At 43.8% G+C, this 19,334-nt stretch overlaps 4 protein-coding genes and 1 long non-coding RNA gene across 10 annotated transcripts in view; 2 read left to right on the forward strand and 3 right to left on the reverse strand.

The window, feature by feature from the left end:
* The window catches only part of LOC133507269 (ephrin type-A receptor 2-like), a 39,837-nt gene extending 39,682 nt beyond the window's left edge, over window positions 1–155 (reverse strand). Inside the window, exon 1 of the mRNA XM_061832135.1 lies at window positions 5–155. Within this exon, the coding sequence (XP_061688119.1) occupies window positions 5–20 (16 nt within the window). The 5' untranslated portion in view covers window positions 21–155. The remainder of the gene's footprint in view (window positions 1–4) is intronic.
* Window positions 156–1,767: 1,612 nt separating this feature from the next.
* LOC133507278 (uncharacterized) lies at window positions 1,768–9,000 on the reverse strand. Its single transcript, XR_009796781.1, has 3 exons — window positions 8,193–9,000; window positions 1,911–1,973; window positions 1,768–1,842 (listed from the first exon to the last, which is right to left on the reverse strand). It is a non-coding gene; the product is annotated as an uncharacterized LOC133507278 (long non-coding RNA).
* On the forward strand, window positions 3,474–7,711 carry rbp7b (retinol binding protein 7b, cellular). The gene is made up of 4 exons (XM_061832160.1): window positions 3,474–3,608; window positions 6,003–6,181; window positions 6,590–6,691; window positions 7,403–7,711. The coding sequence occupies exons 1-4, from the start codon at window positions 3,536–3,538 to the stop codon at window positions 7,454–7,456; spliced, it is 408 nt and encodes a 135-aa protein (XP_061688144.1). The 5' UTR covers window positions 3,474–3,535; the 3' UTR covers window positions 7,457–7,711.
* On the forward strand, window positions 7,652–10,056 carry cenps (centromere protein S). The gene is made up of 5 exons (XM_061832161.1): window positions 7,652–7,822; window positions 7,888–8,011; window positions 9,040–9,073; window positions 9,157–9,223; window positions 9,330–10,056. The coding sequence occupies exons 1-5, from the start codon at window positions 7,793–7,795 to the stop codon at window positions 9,426–9,428; spliced, it is 354 nt and encodes a 117-aa protein (XP_061688145.1). The 5' UTR covers window positions 7,652–7,792; the 3' UTR covers window positions 9,429–10,056.
* A 139-nt stretch (window positions 10,057–10,195) lies between these two features.
* tardbpb (TAR DNA binding protein b) lies at window positions 10,196–18,773 on the reverse strand. 6 transcript variants are annotated; one of them, XM_061832156.1, is made up of 7 exons: window positions 18,082–18,773; window positions 16,872–17,035; window positions 16,657–16,797; window positions 16,381–16,551; window positions 13,719–14,202; window positions 12,129–12,275; window positions 10,196–11,388 (listed from the first exon to the last, which is right to left on the reverse strand). In XM_061832156.1, the coding sequence occupies exons 1-6, from the start codon at window positions 18,320–18,322 to the stop codon at window positions 12,211–12,213; spliced, it is 1,266 nt and encodes a 421-aa protein (XP_061688140.1). In that variant the 5' UTR covers window positions 18,323–18,773; the 3' UTR covers window positions 10,196–11,388; window positions 12,129–12,210. The 6 variants fall into 6 exon arrangements, with proteins under 6 accessions (XP_061688140.1, XP_061688138.1, XP_061688142.1 ...); XM_061832154.1 differs by having other exon boundaries at window positions 16,645–16,797; XM_061832158.1 differs by lacking the exon at window positions 10,196–11,388 and having other exon boundaries at window positions 11,448–12,275; window positions 13,670–14,202.
* Window positions 18,774–19,334: the final 561 nt, after the last annotated feature.

The following is a 19,334-nucleotide window of genomic DNA, read 5'->3' on the forward strand; positions in this document are numbered from 1 at the left end:
TCACTTTTCTCTTCTTTCATTCCCGTGGTTTTGGGTTACCGGCTCGCCGATGGTGTGGAAAACCGCATGAATTGTTAATATGAGCGCTATCCGATGTCCGTGTGAGGCAGCTGGGCTGCTTTTATTGTCGCTGTCTTTTTGTCAGACGCAGTCCGCCTTTGACCACCAGCACACCTAAAAAAAAAAAAAACCTGGGTGTTATAAAAGAACACAAATGCTTAAGCAGGGTCCACGCGTACAGATTTTTAACATCTTAACTGATTTTTGTTCAATGTGAGAGACTCGACATGATGAAAAAAAATCGTGTGTGGGCCCTCTCACCTTTAAATCCTTTCTGTTCCTATCGTGCGTGGTATACTCGAGAAGACCAACGCAGTACAACGTACATGTGATAATTAATATCCTTTATATATTTAAGAAGAGTACGCACATTGATAATTGGGCCTAAATTGAGCATGTTAGCAATGGCCCAATTATTGGCTGTCTCTGAAAGATTATCGGTAGCGATCATCCTGTGGTGTAGGGTGTGTTCAGTTTTCTACCCGATCTCAGAAAGCAGTCATAACGATCACAAATGCGTGAGAATAGTCTAATTCATCCAGGTCTTGGTCAGTGGAGTGAATCATTTGCAACTGGCCTGTTCGGAACAGTTGGCGATCATTTCAATTTCATGAGAAAATCGGAAAGATTAAACTTAATATTTCTGATGGCGAGTCCTTGTGAGTTAGGCCAAGCCAAGGAATCGTGCTTGCGACATGAAACGGAATTCTCGCCAAATAGGCCAAATCTCTATGGAAAACTTTTTGGGCCAAGTTTCCTAAAAGTTAACCCCTACGATAAGGCCTCGGGGATTTTTACCTGTGCTCAAAATGGATGCCACCGCCAGAAAAAGAGACATGTGGTACAACTCTGGTGTCGTTTTGGCCTGCAAACATGAAAAGAGAAATGTTCTGATCATTGAAGACGAAATTGTCCGTAGGTGCGAAAGTGAGTGTTAATTGTTGTCTGCCCCGCCATTGGCTGGCAAGGAGTCCTGGATCAGGGGTGGGGTGTTCCTGTTCCCCTCAACCAAATTCAGCTCCGATCGGCTCCATCTTCCCCACGGGCTTAATGAGGTAAGGTCAAGCGGGTAGAGAGATGCTCCTCGAGTCGGATTTGAGTTAAGTTTCTTACGCATGCAGTCGCAGTGAAGGTCAAGACGGCGCAGCACAGCCCGTGCCCGAACGTCAGCAGTCCAAACACGTGACAGGACGCCCACAAGCCCCGAGGGACTGGCTCAATGAGCGTGAAGACCACCGAAAAACCTGAACAGACAAGTTTGGCAGTGCTTTCAAGCAAGCAAGCAAGCATTTACTGACGCTGGAGCACTACAATCAGAGTTTGGTTTGATCGCTGTGAGCAAACCGAAGAATGACATACAGTACAAAGTTGTGTAGTTGTGAGGGTCGGGGTTCGAAACTTGGCTCCAGCCTTCACGTGCGTTTGCACGTCATGGTGTGAGGAAACGTTATTGACGGATTTTAACAGGCAGCTCTATGTGATAGCTACGAAAGGCACGACGAATGTGACGAGAGAAGAACAATTTTTTACGCCAATTCCTAAACAACACCACTAGGTGACAGCATTGCACAAGAAACACCTTCCTGTTCCACTTCTAATGCGTAGTAGCTTTACTTTTGCCGTTTTTGGATCGATTCCCTTCTCCATGAACACGAATGATACCCGATGGTGATACATATTTCTGAAACGTAATGTGTTTTACCTGATGCGACGAGGGACAGGGCGATGGAGGCGGCCAGGCTGTTCAGTAAGGGCTGCTTGCAGTATCTTGCCGATGCGGGCCTTTTGAATCAAACACATCGTTCGAATATAGCCAATCTCTGGCGAAATAATTTCAGTCATTGCGCTACCTTGTCATGACGTAAAGCTGAGGGACCACCGCAAGGGCCGTGAACACCGTGTTGACGATTTGGCTGCCAAAGAAAAAAAGTCATTTCAAAACAGACAAAATTGTGTTTTCTGGGGGGACAAAAAGAACACGTACAACTTGAGCCTGCGATTCCTGGGCAGCCATCTGCTGCCGCGGTACGCCAGCAGCATCAGCAAATACGGTAACATTGCATCAGACGTGAGCTTAACAGCAGTCGCCGCAAATGTGAACGGCGGGTCTGGGGATTGTGTTGCACAGGAATACAATCCTTCCGCCCCCGGAGCCAGTTTCACATAGCGACAGCGGATTTGGGACGTCTACCGTGAGCAGAGCAACAAAAACGTCTTAGAAGCCATACCTGGAAAAACACAGGAGGGCTTCCGTTTTGATATGAAGCAAACCTCCGAAGGCAAACTTCTCTTAAACGGGGTGACAGGTGGTCCACGGATTGGCGTCTTTGGCGTTATAGCGTGGGCGCGGAGGTTGTTGAAAACACGAAATTGATATATTTAATACCGCTTTAAACTTAAGCCGCATATGACGGTTTCATCTAGGAACGTGAAATTCAGTCGGCACGTCTATCACGAAGAGTTGTGCAAAAAAAAAAAAAAAAAAAAAAACAGAAAACGTCACGCCTGGAAAGACAAAAGCTGTCTTCCATTTTAGTTTGTGGCATTTTAAGGTCATTCAGGACATTTGAGTGTGTCTGATTTCTACCAAACCTTTTAGCATGTATACCCGATGCATGGGTCACCATTTGTAACAAAGAAAGTTTTAGTCATTATGTGTGGACGTTGAAGTTAACTGTCAAACGAAACTCAATTACACTGTGTATTTAAAAACAGCAAAAATACTGTCGCCTTCTCTACGTTAATCCAATGAGAAATTCCACAGGCACGCGGGCTAGCAATTACCCTTTAGGTAACAGATATCTGAAGACAAACACTGCTGCGACACATGTAGACAGAACAAAACAGAAAATCTCATGAGTTAGAAATGTATTCACGCTACAAATTAAACTCATAGCTTAAGGCACCGCCGTACTGTAATCCTTCCACTCCAAAAATCAGACTCTTGGAAACAATTTCACTGAATCACTTTGGATTTAGCAAGTATGAGTTGGCGCACCAAAAACTCACAGGAAGTCTGCCATGTTCTTTTTTTAATGATTACTTTTAATGGGCAGACCACGGAAGCGAAGGTTGACGACTGGCCACGGGCCGTAAAAACGTGAAACCCGAATCCCTCCCAACACCAGAAGCCGTTTTCGCAAAACGTGAACAGGCGGGAGGCTTTTGTTGCAGAAAGAGGGTCCCCTTTAGCTCATGTTCTGCTCGGTGGATTTTATGTTAAGATGATAAGACCTCTAGATTTGTTCCCAGCTGACCCTTAGCCACACATAGCGACGTGCTGCAAAGACCACTTCGACCACAACAGGATGAGCTTGGACCGTCTCGCCTCAGATTATGTGCAAAAGGTCTCGTTCTATCTCCCCCCCCCCCCCCCCCTTGCGATCACCTCTGACCCATATCGACACACAATGAAACGTACCGCAGTTAAAAGTCCACTCACTTCTGATTGCGGAGCCGCGAGAACCTCGGCGATATGGAGCTCGACTACACGGGGACGTGGGACATGGTCAGCAATGTCAACTTTTCGGGGTACATGATTGCTCTTGGTAAGCCTTTGGAACTTCTGATCATCTTATTAATTAAAGGTAAAAAAAAAAAAAAAAAAAAAAGAATTAAATTATCAGAAGAATGAAAATTTGGGGGAAAAAAGCACAAAAAATGTAAAAAAAATATATAATTTAAAAGTAGGAAATTTATATGTATTTGAAAATATACGATACGGTCACCTCCAGCTATGATTTACCACCGAATGGAAAGGAAAAAGCTCAACTTTTAGAGATTTGTCAGATAAAAACTAGTCGTGCATTGAGATATGAGTGATGCAACTTTTTTGATTTTGTCGCAATACAAGCTCAGTTTTTTTTTTTTTTACTTGTGAGCACAAACATGAGCTGCGAGTGACGGTCAAGTCGACAAACACTTTAAATGATGAACAGATTAAAAAAAAAAAAAGGCTTTGAGCCTGGACATGTACTGGTACACTGACAGTGTAACAGCACAGTACTCAGGTTCATATATTCTTTCTCCTCTGCTTAGAACAACCGATATTAGTGCCGTACTGATAAGCTGGCCTTGAGGCATGATGAATTCCACTTGTGTTTTTGCGTCAATCTGATTGACTGATGCATCAAAAAGGAGCTGCATGAAGCAGTCAACCGACTTGCATAGACCTCAAGTGGGAGTTGTAAAGATGCATTGCATGTAGTGCCCCCAGTGGCCAATGTGGGTACACCAGGGGGAGCGCTCTACAATCTATGCGATGTGAAAAAAACTCTACTAGTAATTTGTTTTAGTTCTTTATTTTTAATTTCTTTTCTTTTTCCACTATCCTTAACAATGTGAGTTTATATATTGTACAACATTTTGGTGCGCTATTTATTATTATTATGTATTATTCATTACAACTGTTCCAATTGTTGCTTTTCTTCTGGTATACTGGCTCTCCCTTGTGGTATGTGATGGAATCACAGAGTGAAACGTCCAAACTGCATGAAAAAAAAGTAGCTTGAACTTTTTTTGTTTTATACAATACATATATTTATGTACAGTTCCGTTGTACGTATTTAAATCTTCTGGGCCATTCATTTGCATTTAATCATTTAGAACGCTAATTTAAGTACAATCTTTAACCTTTATGCGAAACACCCGAGAACTGAATCTTCAGGTATTTTCTTGTATTTTTGTCCATTTCCACCTTGTTTTTGATGAACGCTGGGCCGACGCCATTCTTGTGGTACTTGTAGAGCCAAGTAATTTCTGAGGTGGTTACTCGGCGTAGGTCTGAGAACCGCGTATTGAATGAATGGCATTTCCGTTCATCTCGGTGGGGAAACGACCATTCCAGATGCGATCGGGTCAATCTACCAGCGCAATTAAAGTCCCACTGACACCAAAGCATGATTTTTAGCATGTTTTTAATACATATTTAAAAAAAAAAAAAAAAAGGCACCTGGAGTGGACCCATCCGCTTTTTCACCACAACATGATTTCAACGTATATGGCTTTTTGCAACTCCCGCCATGAAAATCCTTTCGAGGGATTTATTTTCGAGAAGAAGCAGGAAGTGACGTCAGCAGCAGACGCCCACTCAGGCGGTCTCGTGCCTTTATACCAGTTTTCCCTGCGGAAAGGTAGCTCGTTGTTCCTTCGTGTTAGCCAAAATGTCGGCTCGTTGTATTGCTGGATATTGTTTGAACACTCGGGACGATGGATTCACTCTTCATACTTTTCCAAAAGACCCCATTCGGCGTGAAAAATGGATTGCAAGGTGCAAAGGACGAGAGCTTCGACGGTTCCAAATGACGTGTGTATAGAGTGACTAAAAAAAAAATAGTTGGGGGGTGGGGGGGCGATGGTGGCGGCGCCGTTGTTTATTCATCGGCATTGTTCATCGCCGCCGTGGAGGTGGTTAGGCCAGGCATGGGTCCTCCTGAGTATGCTACTTACTGTCATACATCCTGTCAGGGAGTCTGTTGTTAGCTACAAATGATCCGTATATCATCTAAATATGGCTTGAAATGATGGGGTAATATTGCCCTGGCCACTTCACTCGATTGTGAGATGATCTCTTCTTTGAAAAGAGCTTCCGTGTCAGGACGGGCATCGGAAAAAGTCTCCCATAGCAGGTGGCAAAGCGTCTTCTCAATGGCGACGGTACCAGCGTGACGTCTGCTGATGACGTCACAAGCAATATGGTATCGAGTGAGTCTTCCGCAACTTTGCGCACGAATGACACGCTCTCCGCTCATATACATTTTTTCGTTTAGACATTGACGTGATTAATATTTTGTCATTTTCATAACAATATCTATAGGGATGTCAGTAGGACTGTAAGCAGCGGGTCACGTAGATCCATTTACATTTTCGGCGCCAAATGGTTCCTTCCCCCGATTCCGAACGGAAGCGGCATCTGGGAATATATCTTCCGTTTTTCCCCGCAGGCATCGACTTCGCCACCCGCAAAGTGGCCGGCGTGCTGAAGCCTCGCAAAGTCATTGAGCAAGACGGCGATCGATTCAGCATCAGGACGCTCACCAGCTTCCGGAACTACGACATCGCCTTTAAGATCGGGGAGGAGTTCGACGAGGACAACAAGGGGATGGATAACCGCATGTGTCAGGTACCACGCGGTACAGCGGTAAACTTCTTTTGAGTGCAACTCCTGCAAAAATCAGGCATTTGCGGCCAATTTTACGTAGTTCTGAACACGACGTTTCTGTCAATCAGAAGTACTGCAAAAGTCTCGAGAAGCCATGTCCAAAAAGACACAGGAAGTCCGCCATCTTGGTTGGAGGCGGACATCTTTGTACATTTCGATGTGCCCGTCATTTATAAACGGGTCCAAGAGGTTTTTGTCCGAATTTGAACCAGAGAAAACATGGGCAACATTAGGCAACTGCGTGGGAAGAGCATAGCGGCAACATTTTCACGCAAAACACAAAAGTCGGAAGTTATTTCACGCAGACAAAGCGCACGTGAGACTTTGATCGGAACTTTTTACATTATCCACTTTTGGTGGCTGTTTCAGAGCACGGTCAACTGGGACAACGGCAAGCTGGTGTGTGTTCAACGAGGGGAAAAGAGGAACCGAGGCTGGACTCACTGGATTCAGGAAAATCAACTTCATTTGGTACGACTGGGAAAGAAGTCAAAGAACATCACGTGACCCATTCCCCTGCTACAAAGACAGCAAAGAGCCCCTCTCGTAGTATGAAGCCCTCCCCCCCTCAAAAAAAAAGTTCAAATCATAATCTGACAAGATAAACATTTATATTTGAGGTTTGATTTTATGAGTATAGTTGCTTATTTTCAGGATGAAAAAAAAATCTACTTTATCATAAAATTATCTCCAGAATGCATTTTTTATGAAACATTTGATTTATATATATATGACTTTAACCTAAAAAAAAATGTAGCCCCAAAAATTCTCAAATCTGTCCACTCTTGTAAAATTACTTGTAAATTTATGACACTCGTAAAATCACTACTTTAACGGAGAACATTTTCCTCAAAAGGTCTTTCTATATTCTCAAAGAAAATACTATTTTCTAAACAATCTATTCTGAGAATACTATGACTATTATATTATGATCATATAATACATATTATTATGAAAACACCCAATTTTATTCTGGTAGTTTGAAGTGATCTGCATATCATCTAAATATGGCTCGAAACGATAGGTGATGATTGTGAGACGTTCTCTTCTTTGAAAATAGGAAATAAGCCACATTCTTTTAAGAGTGATTTTAATCTATTTGTGTAGTAATATATATATATATATATATATAAACATTTTTTTTTTTTTAAAGCAGAAATTCACAATGTCGTCTCTTTCCAGGAACTTACCTGTGAGGATCAAGTCTGCAAGCAAGTTTTCAAAAGGACACTCTGAGTGTTTTTGTATCTAAATCGTATAATTAAATATTATATGATAATTAAAGAAATCTATATTTTTGGAAATACATTTCTAACGGCTTATCCACATACGTAACTCATACAAGTGAAAGCTTCAAGTTTTTTTTATGTCTGTAATTCTAACTCCCACCACATGGTGCTGCTGTGAAAAGTATTAAAAGGAAATCCACTACTTAAATCGTTGGCTGGGATTTCTTGAATTGTGCCGCGAAATAAACACAAACAACATGGCGGTCGTTTTCGCGAGTTTCTTTTTCATTCAATAAATGTACATCGTACGGTCTGGATACCAAATGAAGTAATCAACGCCGATATGTCATTGAGCGAGGACGAAACGCGTCAGGTAGGTAACGAACGCCCACGGATGTTTACCGACTATTTGTATGTAAAATTTCGTTTGCATTCCAGCGGCTTAAAGCTGCCGTCCATTACACGGTCGCTCGGATGTGCCAGAAAATGGGCGAGGAACAAAGCAGAGAGTTCAGCCGGCAAGCGGTCGCGGCCATCGCCGAGACCGCCTTCAGACAATGCGGTGGGTGGGCGACATGGTCGTGAAGCTCGTCGTCAAATAATTGAGCACATTGTCCACTTTTTACTTGGTTTATAGCTACTGTACAACTAATACTCTTGGAGTCGTGTTTAATTATTATACAGGGCACTCATTGAAAATCATTTGACATGTAAAAACTTCAAACTAAATTGTGTTGTGCTACCTTCACGTCATCCTCACCCTCACAGGGACTGTCATGGAGCGCCTCTACTGCAGGCTTCTTGGACATTGGCCTGGAATGTCCTTGTTGGGGGTGTGTGGAACATAATTAGTGTCTACTTAATTGTCCTCTGGGGTGGCCGCCATGACAGCAATGGTATTCCTCCTCCGTGGATAACAAACACACAAAGGAGGAAGTAGACGTCACACTGGGTCTCTTCTCATTGGTCAAATTCCTCAAAGGCGGGTTCTGTAATGGATTTGATTGGCTGGGGATCACAGGGTTCGAGAGCCGACTGTGGTCAAAAGCAGGGTGTAAAAAAATCAAAAATAAAATAAAAAGTCATTTACGCCATAAAGGGTGAAAAGCATTTTTTCCATTGAGATGCAGTATGTAGTTCCAGAACTAATTTCCAGAATATGTTCCGCATCACTCTTCAACAATTTAATTTCCAATCAGTCTTTCCCCCTCTTATGTAAAGGGGAAAAAAATATGCATTTACATATTTTATTTAACAAAACAAGGAGGGGTATGGTTGTGCTACCCAGATAAAAAAAAAATTTAACACAAATGATAACTTAGATTCCAGCGTAGTTAAAAATAACCAAAACCAGTCCTGCACAGTCTCTCCCATGAAGCTATTCCAATACATCGCTTGAACATTTTAAGATTTGCATTTTATAACCAGCAATGCCATCAATCTGCATTTCCACAGATTAATTGACACTGTTGCTGTGGGTGAAGTCTGCAGATGCGGCGCTTTAACTACATCTCATTAGCTTGTGCATGTGTACCTAATGCATATCTGTTTGTAAAATATGTTTTCAAACTGCGCCTGTTTCTCTTCCAGATATATTTGCTAAAGACTTAGAAGCGTTTGCAAAGTAAGCATTTTTTTTTTTTAAACACTAACAGGCAATCTGTGGTTTTTAGGTTAACCTCAATACCCGCTCAACTCTTATTACAGACATGCTAAAAGATGCACCGTGTCAGCAGAGGACGTCAAACTTTTGGCTCGTCGCAGCACCGCGCTGGTGAGGTCCCCCCCCCCCCAATGAGATCCTTGCGACGATGTGCCAAACGTCAAATTATGAACAATCAAACACACGAAATATCTTGTTTGATTTGCCTTTATTTCAGTCAGTGCACATACAGAAGAAAAGTGAAGAAGTGGAACAAGAGCAGAAGGCTTTCAAAAAGAAGAGGAAGAGTAAAGAAAGTGACCAGAGCAAAGAATAAGACAACAGACACTTCCGTTAGCTCGCTTCTTGCCCCCAAACATTGTCATAAAAATGTCAACACGGCAAAAATGCATTTTGGTAATGCTGTTGAAGGGAAGGGGCGGACAGGGGCGGGGTGGGGGGGGGGCTGTCGGCAGGATTTTCACTGCAAAAAGTTCAAGTGACAATTCCAGTGTTTTGTTTTTCCCGTCATTTGGATATGGCAGTGTGCATCGGGGGAGGGGCGGGGTATGGAATCGCATTTCGTAAAATCAGACCTTATTCAAAACGTGGATAAAAATCAGATGAGTAGCAATCGTTTGCCAGTGTAAACAGAACTGAAAGACCTCACCAATGCCCGTTCGTGTCATTGAAATAAAAAACCGTAATAAAAATCATTTTAAATTTACAACAGCAAAAGCATATACAATCTGCTTTAAATATGATACAGTACGTGCATCTAATTAAAGAAGCAAAATAATTTCAGACAGCAGCAGTGGAGTAATGTGGAGATTTCCCTTATTTAATTGAATGGAGGGGACACGGAGGGGGTGGGGGGGGGGGGGGGTCAGCCCAGCCCAAGCAAACCCTACCAAGTTGTTGACTTATTATGTTGTCACTGACTGATGTTGACGCTTCAGTTTATTTATAATAAATGTTAATTTTTAATGATGGATCTTCCTAGCTTTTGGCTCCTTGATTCTTTGACAGCAACCTGAAAGCTATTCACGCCGCTGCCATATTGAGTATTTTATATATATTATACTATATTTTGCTGGCTCTTCGTTGTTATGCAATTACAGTCTAACTAGGAACTCTTTTTTTTTTTTTTTTAATCATTCCATGTCATAGATAAGCATCGTATCAACACTGTCTACATATTTGCAAGTCATAACAAATCTGTGTTGCGGGCAAGTGGTGAATAAGTGTTGGGAAAGCCGACGCGCGATTAGAGTCAAGACTTACAGTGTCGAGCATTTGAAAACGTGTCGGAATTGCTAACATCACGTCCAAGGAGACAACTGAAATGTAACACGACAAAAACTTTAATTGACGTCTGTGTGAAATGACATCGAATGTTCTCCAAACATCGACCCCTACTCGCTTCTTTTTCCCTCAATGTTTTTGCTGGCGGGAGGTTATGACAATACGTATGAGCGACGTTGCAAATGAGAAAAATATTTATCTCACGTGTTCCGGCATTATAAACAGTCTCGTTGCTTAAGTGTCCACTGAAATATATCCCGAGGAAGACTGATTCAATATCAATTCGACAACTACGACTCGATTAAATTGTTTTCGGTGTTTGTACAGATAGAACTGCCATGCCTTTTTTTTAACTGATCTACAAGTTATTTTCCCAAAGATGTTTTATTGCTCAAAAATGTGAGGCGGCACCCACATGTGCATGAAAATAAGACGTTTCAAAACTGTCAAAAGGTATTGTGTTTCTCTAATTCATACTGAATCGACAAAATAAGTTACGTCAACATCGAATCTCAACCTATGGTATCAATCAAATTGCGAGGTTCTTAACATCCTACCCGGGGACAAAACTAAAACCGTGAATATCAAATCGTAATTGGGCGCTTGGACCTGCAACGCGAATCCGTTTGTTTTGCTGACGAGTCGGCACCGAGCGCCCAAACTTCCTGATGACGTTTGACATCGCGCACAACACCCGTGACCATTCCCACAATTGTGAAATTTGCCAGGCAGTCGTCCAATCACCAAACGAGTATGTAAACAAGAGACCCTGTTATCCAAACACGCACAGCGTTGCATCAGAAACTCTCTTTCGCCATACAAGCAGAGGGGGAAAAAAAGCATTCTCTCTCTCTCACAAGCTAAGAAAGTGAGCAAAAAGACAAGTACTACCGCGTGTCTGAGAAGGCCACACACTCAAAGTGTTGGAACTTCCGTCTTCGTCCTTCAGTCGGGGTTCAAATGGAGACCTCGACCAGCGGAGCCCAAGGTCCCTAGATGTGTGAATCGAATTAGTTGCTTTAATCCCACGCAAGTAATATCAAATAAACAATCTATTCAAATGAACTTTATTAGACAACTCCCTTCATTTGACATTTTTTTTTTTTCCTCAAGCACCTCACAAACATCAAGATCCTATATAAAAGGGAGGTGGGGGGGGGGGCATTAGGACACCACTTCCATGTTCTCACATCACACGTGTGTCGCCCGCCCCCTCCCGCACGGTTTCATCAGTCGGCGTCATCCACATCAAATAACACACGTACAGATCAGTCCGTGAACGAGGAACAGCACACACCATACTGCATTCAAATCAGATTATAGAAGCATTACAAAGAGCACAACACTCCACTACATTTTCATGTCGACACATTAAGAATAAAGGGAAACTCTTGCAAAGTTTGAAAAGGGGGTGGGGGGGAATCTTTTGACGTGCTAATCAAAAGGATGTCCAGGTTTAAAGGGCGGGAGGCGCTCGGAGCATCCGTCGCTTCCACTCACACACTCAATAGAAAAATCAGTCGCATTTTTTTTTGGGGGGGCTCGTTCACCGCACAGGCAGTCCTCCGTCCGCTCACTCACCAACCGCTTCACTCTTCGCCACAAAGACCATCCGCACTCATCAGCTCCCCCCCGCATCCAGAAAAATGTCACTTGCGCAGTTCTCTCTCTTCCAAGCATAAGTGGATTTTTTTTGAAAAACAAAAAAATCAAAAAGTGAAAACACACCCACCGTCTCGTGAGAACATGCCGAGTGAAGCCGTTGTTTGATGGCATAGCATTTACACAGGCGGGAAGAGGGAGAGTGATTGCGCTTATCGCCCCCGCGACAATGCTGCCATATTGGAGCTTCCTCGCAGGGAAACGGAAGAGAGGTCAACTGCAGAAGAGATTTCAATGAAGGCCTTTGTCCACTTTTGACTGCAAATAAAAGTTGCACTTTGGGAAAAAAAAAAAAAGTTATAATTTTCAACCAGATTCTCCCCGATGCCTAAAAAAAATGATGCCATAGCTCTGGATAATGGCGAACCACAAACATGCACTTTTTTTTTTCCTTCATCCAAATCATAACAGTACACAATACACACACCAGAGAATCCAGTTGAAATTGATTTCTAAAAAAAGGGGGGGGACATAGGAGGTGGGGTGGGGAGCACTTCAGCCATAAATCAATATTTCAGAGGTGTCCAAACGGTTTTTTTTTTCTTCAAGGATCGGTATTTAAAAAAAAAAAAAAACTAAAAGGATGCTCGGGCCACTTACATTCTGCACCAAAGGTTTATTAAACATTCTTAAACCAATCAATGATCCATCCATCCATTTTCTTTTGCCGCTTATCCTCACGAGGGTTGCGGGAAGCCAATCCCGGCTGTCAACGGGCAGGAGGCAGGGGACACCCTGAACCGGTTGCCAGCCAATCGCGGGGCACATTGAGACAAACAGCTGCACTCAAAATCGTACCTACGGGCAATTTAGAGTGCCCAATTAATGTTGCATGTTTTTGGGATGTGGGAGGAAACCAGAGTGCCCACCCGGAGAAAACCCACGCAGGCAGGGCCGGGATTGATCCTGGGCCCTTAGAACTGTGAGGCCAACACTTTACCAGCTGATCCATCCGTGCAACATTAATCAGACACTCTCAATTGCCCATAGGTGTTTTTTCTCAATGTGCCCTGTGATTGGCTGGCAACAAGTTCAGGGTGTACCCCGCCTCCTACTTGTTGACAGCTGGGATGTGCTCCAGCGCTCTCTGCGACCCTTGTGAGGATAAGTGGCTAAGAAAATGGATGGAATTACATTGTTTAATTTCCAAGGTTTGGCATGGCCAGTGACCCTGAATCCCACCCGAATACGTCCATTCCTGTACTAACCAAATCAAACTAAAACAGGAGCCCACAAAATGGAGCAAGCAATTGCCGCTCTGAGGCAGGCCTGACTAGATGAAGTGAAATTGAGGAAATGAGCGACGACGAGATCAAATTTCTACTCGACTTGCCATCCAGTGTAGAAAGAAGTCCAATCCAAGCAAATACGGGCCATGGCAATTTATTTTAGTAGATGCGACGGGCTGCCCCGGGGGGGAAAAAAAAAAAAAAAAAAAAAAGCATGGTGGGCCGCCAATGCTCCCGGGCCGCAGTTTGGACACCCCTGCTCAAAACGAAAGCTATTACATACAAAATATCTTCCACAAAAAAAAAAAAAAAAGTGTCGTTCAGAGACAGAGACACCCAAAATAAACGTGAAAAGACTCAACCTCTTTCGCACAATACTTACCGTACGCACACGCTTCACCGCTATTTTTCCTCTTTTTTTTTTTACATACCCCACCCGGACGACTTTGACTCCATGCTGGACCCAAACCCCGAGCTAAACCCGCTACCGCCGCTGGTGGAGTTTGCACCGGTGCCCCAGCCCAGGCTGGCCGAGCCGCCGCCGTAGTTGCTGTTGCCCGCGCTGAACGACTGACTCTGGTCTCGGCCGGAGCCGGCGCCGCCGGCGCCGCCGCCCGACGTGGACGACTGCTGCTGGCTGGCCAGCATGCCCATCATCCCCCAGCTGCTCTGCAGGGCCGCCTGCGCCGCCGCCATCATGGCGGGGTTCAGGCTGAAGGAACCGAAGTTGGCCATGTTACTGTTGGAGCTGCTCCCCATGCCGCTGCGACCGCCCCCGAACGCCTGGGCGCCGAAGCCGTTGCCGAAGCGCCCGGTGCGGTCGAACTGCCTGTTGCCGTGTTTGGGCTCCGCGTTTGAGATGTGGACGCTGACGCCCTTGATGATCAGGTCTTCGCCGCATAGAGCCTGAGCAACCTGGCGGAGGGGGGTGTGGACAAAACTGGCATCAAGTCAATGCAAGCAGTCACTGAAATATCAAAATCAACGGCACCTCCAACTGTTTTATTGACACTAAATGTTACGTAGTTTATTTGCCTAAAACCACACACCGTAATTCCCGGCCTACAGAGTGCACCTGGTTATAAGCCTCGCTTATAGCGCGCTAGCGTTAAACTCTTTCTGTGTACCAAGGCTTATAACCAAGTGTGCTAACATTAGCCCCGCGCTAACACTAGCGCCGCATCACCGCATAAACTGCAGGGTTGAAAGCGTGTGAAAAAAGCTGCGGCTTGTATGCCGGATATTACGGTAATTTTGCCAAGAATCAACTCACTTAATGCTAACATACCATGGAAACTGCCATAAACGAGCTAACAAACCCACCATGGATATCACGATCATGATAAACCTCATAACACCTTATATTTGAACACAAATGCCGCAGCAACACATACAAACAGCAAAAAAAAAAAAAACAATGCTCACAAGCGCGTTGTTTCCCCACTGCAAAAAAAAAAAAAAAAAAAAAAAATTACTATGACTGCAGTTCAGTTGCAACCAGGGCCCTCGCTACCCACTCGCCAATTCGCCATATGCAAACACATACTGAGTCTGGCGTGTAAAGATTTCAAATGGTGAAAAAAAATTGGCGAACATGTAAATTGGCTGTTTATCCTAGCATATGATTCTGTTCCGTTATAGACTTATGTATAGTACCAGAATTTGTATTTAATTGCTGGCTTTAGCGTACCGGAGGTAGGGTTAGGCTAACACTGTACCGGAAGTTGAGCCAATAATTCTTTACATCGGAGACAAGTGCATCCGGGTTCGGCGTCAAACCCACGCTTTCTCGCTATCTGTTCATGCTACGGAAAATTTAGAAGCCTCTGGGATTATCTTCCAAAAAAAAAACAAAAGGATGGCAGTGGTATAAATGCAGCTTGACGGACGCCCAACACAACTTTGTCTGCTGTCGGAAAAATCTACTCGCCGTGCACGGCAGAGGCAAAAGATTCGCCAGGAATGGTTTTCGAAATTCAAATGGCTCAAATTGAGTGACTCATTTTTTCTGCCAATGGTGTATTGACAGCAGAAGAAAAAAAATTGTTCTGACACGCGGAAAATCATCGGTGGCGCCGAAGTTGGGTGACTTGGTGAAGCATCAGCAGACGGCAGATCACAAGTTTGCTGCAACTGCAAAGACGGAGTTGACGTCGAACGCGGCTTCAGCTGGCATAACATTGTGAAAACGTCCTTAAGGAATTGTCTCAAAACAGAAAGTGGAAGTGAACTGTTCATCGGTATAATCGAAGGCCCTGAAGAAGAGTTGTTTGATTTTGATAAAAGTTTTTGTAAATGGTAAAATCTGTAAAAAGACGAGACTCTTTATGGCAGGTATCGTGCAAAAACTTTGCGTTGAACACTGATGTTATTTTCTACAGTCAGGAGTACAGAACTTTTTTATTTTTATGACACATCTCTGTAATTCTTAGTGTTTATTAGATTCAGTTACCAATAAAAATATAATTCGTTGTATCACATTTACGTCTGAAAGTTATTTGTATGCATGTAACCTGAAGAACAAGAAAGAATATGAGTCATATTAGTAGACCGCAGTTTGACCGGCAAGTGATTGGCTATTTTTTTGGCTATGATTATTGAAAAGTGGCTAATGAAAATTTATTTTGGCTTTAAAAAAAAAAAAAAAAAAAGGCTAATGATGAAAAAAGGCTAGCCAGGGCCCTGGCAACAGTTTTGTGTGTCTCATCTATGCGTAGGATACCTGCACGTACGCACATCTGGACAATGCGCGCAAACGCACGCTGGATGGCACAGTAACCATGAAATCATAACGCACAAATTGTATCTTTACATTCTATAAGTTATTACTGCATGTTTTTTAAAATGTACAACAAAAAAAATGTTAATGTTTTTGGAGGAGAGGCTGGAATATGTAACATGTATAATGGCATTTCCACTCAGTCCAATATGGAACGACGATTTGGGAAAGGAGTGCTTGGGAATTACAGCGCGGGAAGGGAAGGAATTCAACTCGAGGCAAGGCACCGCTGTACTTTGAAACATCCAAAGGGTTGGTTTTTACCAAAACGTAGTCGTGAAACATTTGACCCAAAAAAAAAAAAAAAAAAATACCTGATCATCCGCAAACGTGACGAAAGCAAAAGCGCGGAACGGCTTGGGGATGAAGACATCCGTGACTTCTCCGTACTGCATAAAAAATTGCCGCAGCTCGTCGGTGGTCATGTCCTCCGTGCAACGTCCCACAAAGACTTTGCGGCTCCTCATCGGCTCGTCCGGGCATTGCTGCGAACGCAAGATTGCCGCCGGGTTACACAAACAGGTACTTGGACACCGTCCCATTTTGCGGTGGCGTGTTGTGTTTTGCGGGGACATTACCATCATATTCACCTTGGAGTTGGGGAACTTGCAATCGCACCATCTGCCGTCAATCATGTGGCGCTGGGCGATGACTTTTTCTTGGGATTCGTACTCTGTGAAGCGCACAAAGCCAAACCCTTTGGAGTTTCCCGACCTACCGTCTCGTTTTACCTGATGACGGAAGAAACGGCTCAGTCTGGCGGCCGGTCGTCCACCCGCGGTTTCCCGAGGCCACGCGGCCATACCTGCACCATGATGACTTCCCCGAAAGTGCTGAAGTAGTCTTTCAGGTCCTGCTCGGTCGTTTTCCAAGGAAGACCCAGCACGATAAGGTCCGATGTCTTCATGTCGCCACGCTTCATTTTCACAGCCGACGAGGCATCGATTTCTTCCATTTTCCTTTTGTTATCTGCAGATGACAGACATTGGGAACATCTCACGTAGTACAGTAAAGCCTCGGTTCTCGGACGTCCCCGTTTTCGAAGGAAAATTTCGAGATTTTTTTGCGTCCGTTTTCGAACGAAAATCGGAACTCCGACAAAATTCGGAAATAACATATTGCGTGCGGCCAGACCACCTGACCCATGACGCGCTTTGTTGTGAATTGCCACGGCACCGAAAAATAAAACCCGAAATAACATAACGCGCACAGCGCGAGCAGTTGACCCACCCGCGACGCGTTTTGTTATTGTCTATTCCAATGCCCCCTGAGAAAAAAAAAAAGAAGAAGAAATGACGCAAACAACGCACTTTTGTTATTCTGTATATCGTAGCCTCTGTACACAGACATGTCTCGATAGAGACTGTTGTTTTTCTTCTTATGGAGGACTACCCGTGCCAACCCACAATCATGACTCCAAAAATGGCAAGTTTCAAGTTATTCTGCACTTTTGTCAATTAAAAAAAAAAGTTTACAAGGCTGGGGGTCGAGTCGCTACGGATACGGCAATGCACTCCCAGCCTACTACTAAAGCATACATTTTAAGAAAAAATATATTTCTTTCATTATTTTATTAGATAAAGTATTTATTTTAGTATCTATTTCTACTATGCAATTTATGACCAGGAAAAGCTAAAAAAATGCTTAAAACCAATTTTTTTAGGCTTGGAACGCATTATTTCATTTTCTATTCATTGTAACAGGAAACATCGATTCGGTTTTCGAACAAATCCCTTCTCGGACCGTTTTCTGGAAGGATTGTGGTCAAGAACCGAGGCACCACTATACTAGTAAAAGTATCGCGCTGTACTTTGGATTTGAGGATCGTAGGCGTTTTTATTTATTGTTCTCCATAAGTTTTTACCCCGCTCACCTTTTCTTTTTTTTTAAATAACTAACTTATTTGGGTTGGGAGCCGCTGGGATCTGACCCCAGGCGGCACTGTACGTCAATAAACGTGACATTCTTTCAAAAACCACATCAAAACCAAGTTTGAAGGCGTGCAAGCCATTTACCTTTCGGATAGTTGACCACGTAGACCATGTTCCCCCAACCGGTCTCCGGGGCGTGCAGGACTCCCTCGACAATCCGCACGCCGCGCATGCACTGGGACACGGGGCTCCTGAAGCGGAGGCCGCACGCTCCGGGGAACTGGGCCGACACCGTGGACAGAAGAACGGTGCCGTCGTCCTCGGACGGGATCTCCATGGGCTCCTCGTTCTCCTCCTCGGCCACGCGGACGTACACCTCGGCCATTTGTCCCGAGTTACGACGGCAGGAGAGGGGGGGGGGGCTACAGTTACGAGGCTAATGTAGCCAATGCGCACTGAACGAGGACTTGGAAACTTTATAAATAAGAAGAGATTAAAAAGAACTTGCGTGTGTGATTCTCGAAAAGAAGTTTGAAAATACACGAAATCAAGTAAGAAAAGGGAAGAACCGAGCTACGCATGCGTCTCGGTTCTTTGTTCGTTCCAACGGTGTTGAGTGTCAACAACGCACTAAAAGTACCTCTCGAACGGTATAAACGTTCGGAAACTCGGACAAAGGTACAAAAAAAAATAGCCGCGTTTGTTTAAGTTCTCGGATGCAGTTCCGTCGCAGTAAAATATGAGCTCACCCAGTGTTTTTCGTGTATTTGTCCCTCGAGGCGCTAGAGTTAAAGCGCCATGTAGGTTTCGTTGAAACAGGATTATCTACAAGAAGCAGGAAGTGCGTCATCATAATACGGACATGGGGGTTGTTTTTTTTCGTTGTTAAATTGCATCGTATCGCCCTTTTAAGAGCGCACATTTTAAACCGGTAACACGCTAATTAACGGCAGTTGTACTCCCATCGCGAACATGTTTTATTGTTTTCGTTACTTATTTATGTTTGTTGTATGTTTTGTACCGCGGTAGCACCCCGTTATGAGTCCCGACATGGTACAGTCCATTTAACACGACTCTTCTCTGATACAGTATCAAGATGGCCGACCACCTGCATTCGTTATGTTTTGTAAACAAGACATAATTTGTGGTGGATTTATTTGATATACAGTTTTGGACACGTCTCACACACAAATATGTAAATGTAATACAAAACGTGTTACGCGTTTGATATTAAAACGTCAGAATAAGAAAATAGTCTCAAAAGCACGAAGAACTAGTGATTAGTACGTCAGCCTCAACTGTTTTGAGATTTGTGTTCGAACCTCAGGCACAGCCTTCCAGTTTGTACCTTGTATGTTCAACCCCATCTTGCTTAATCTGAAATTGAATTTGATTTA

Source organism: Syngnathoides biaculeatus, chromosome 10, assembly GCF_019802595.1.
Source record: "Syngnathoides biaculeatus isolate LvHL_M chromosome 10, ASM1980259v1, whole genome shotgun sequence".
NCBI classification, from domain to species: domain Eukaryota; kingdom Metazoa; phylum Chordata; class Actinopteri; order Syngnathiformes; family Syngnathidae; genus Syngnathoides; species Syngnathoides biaculeatus.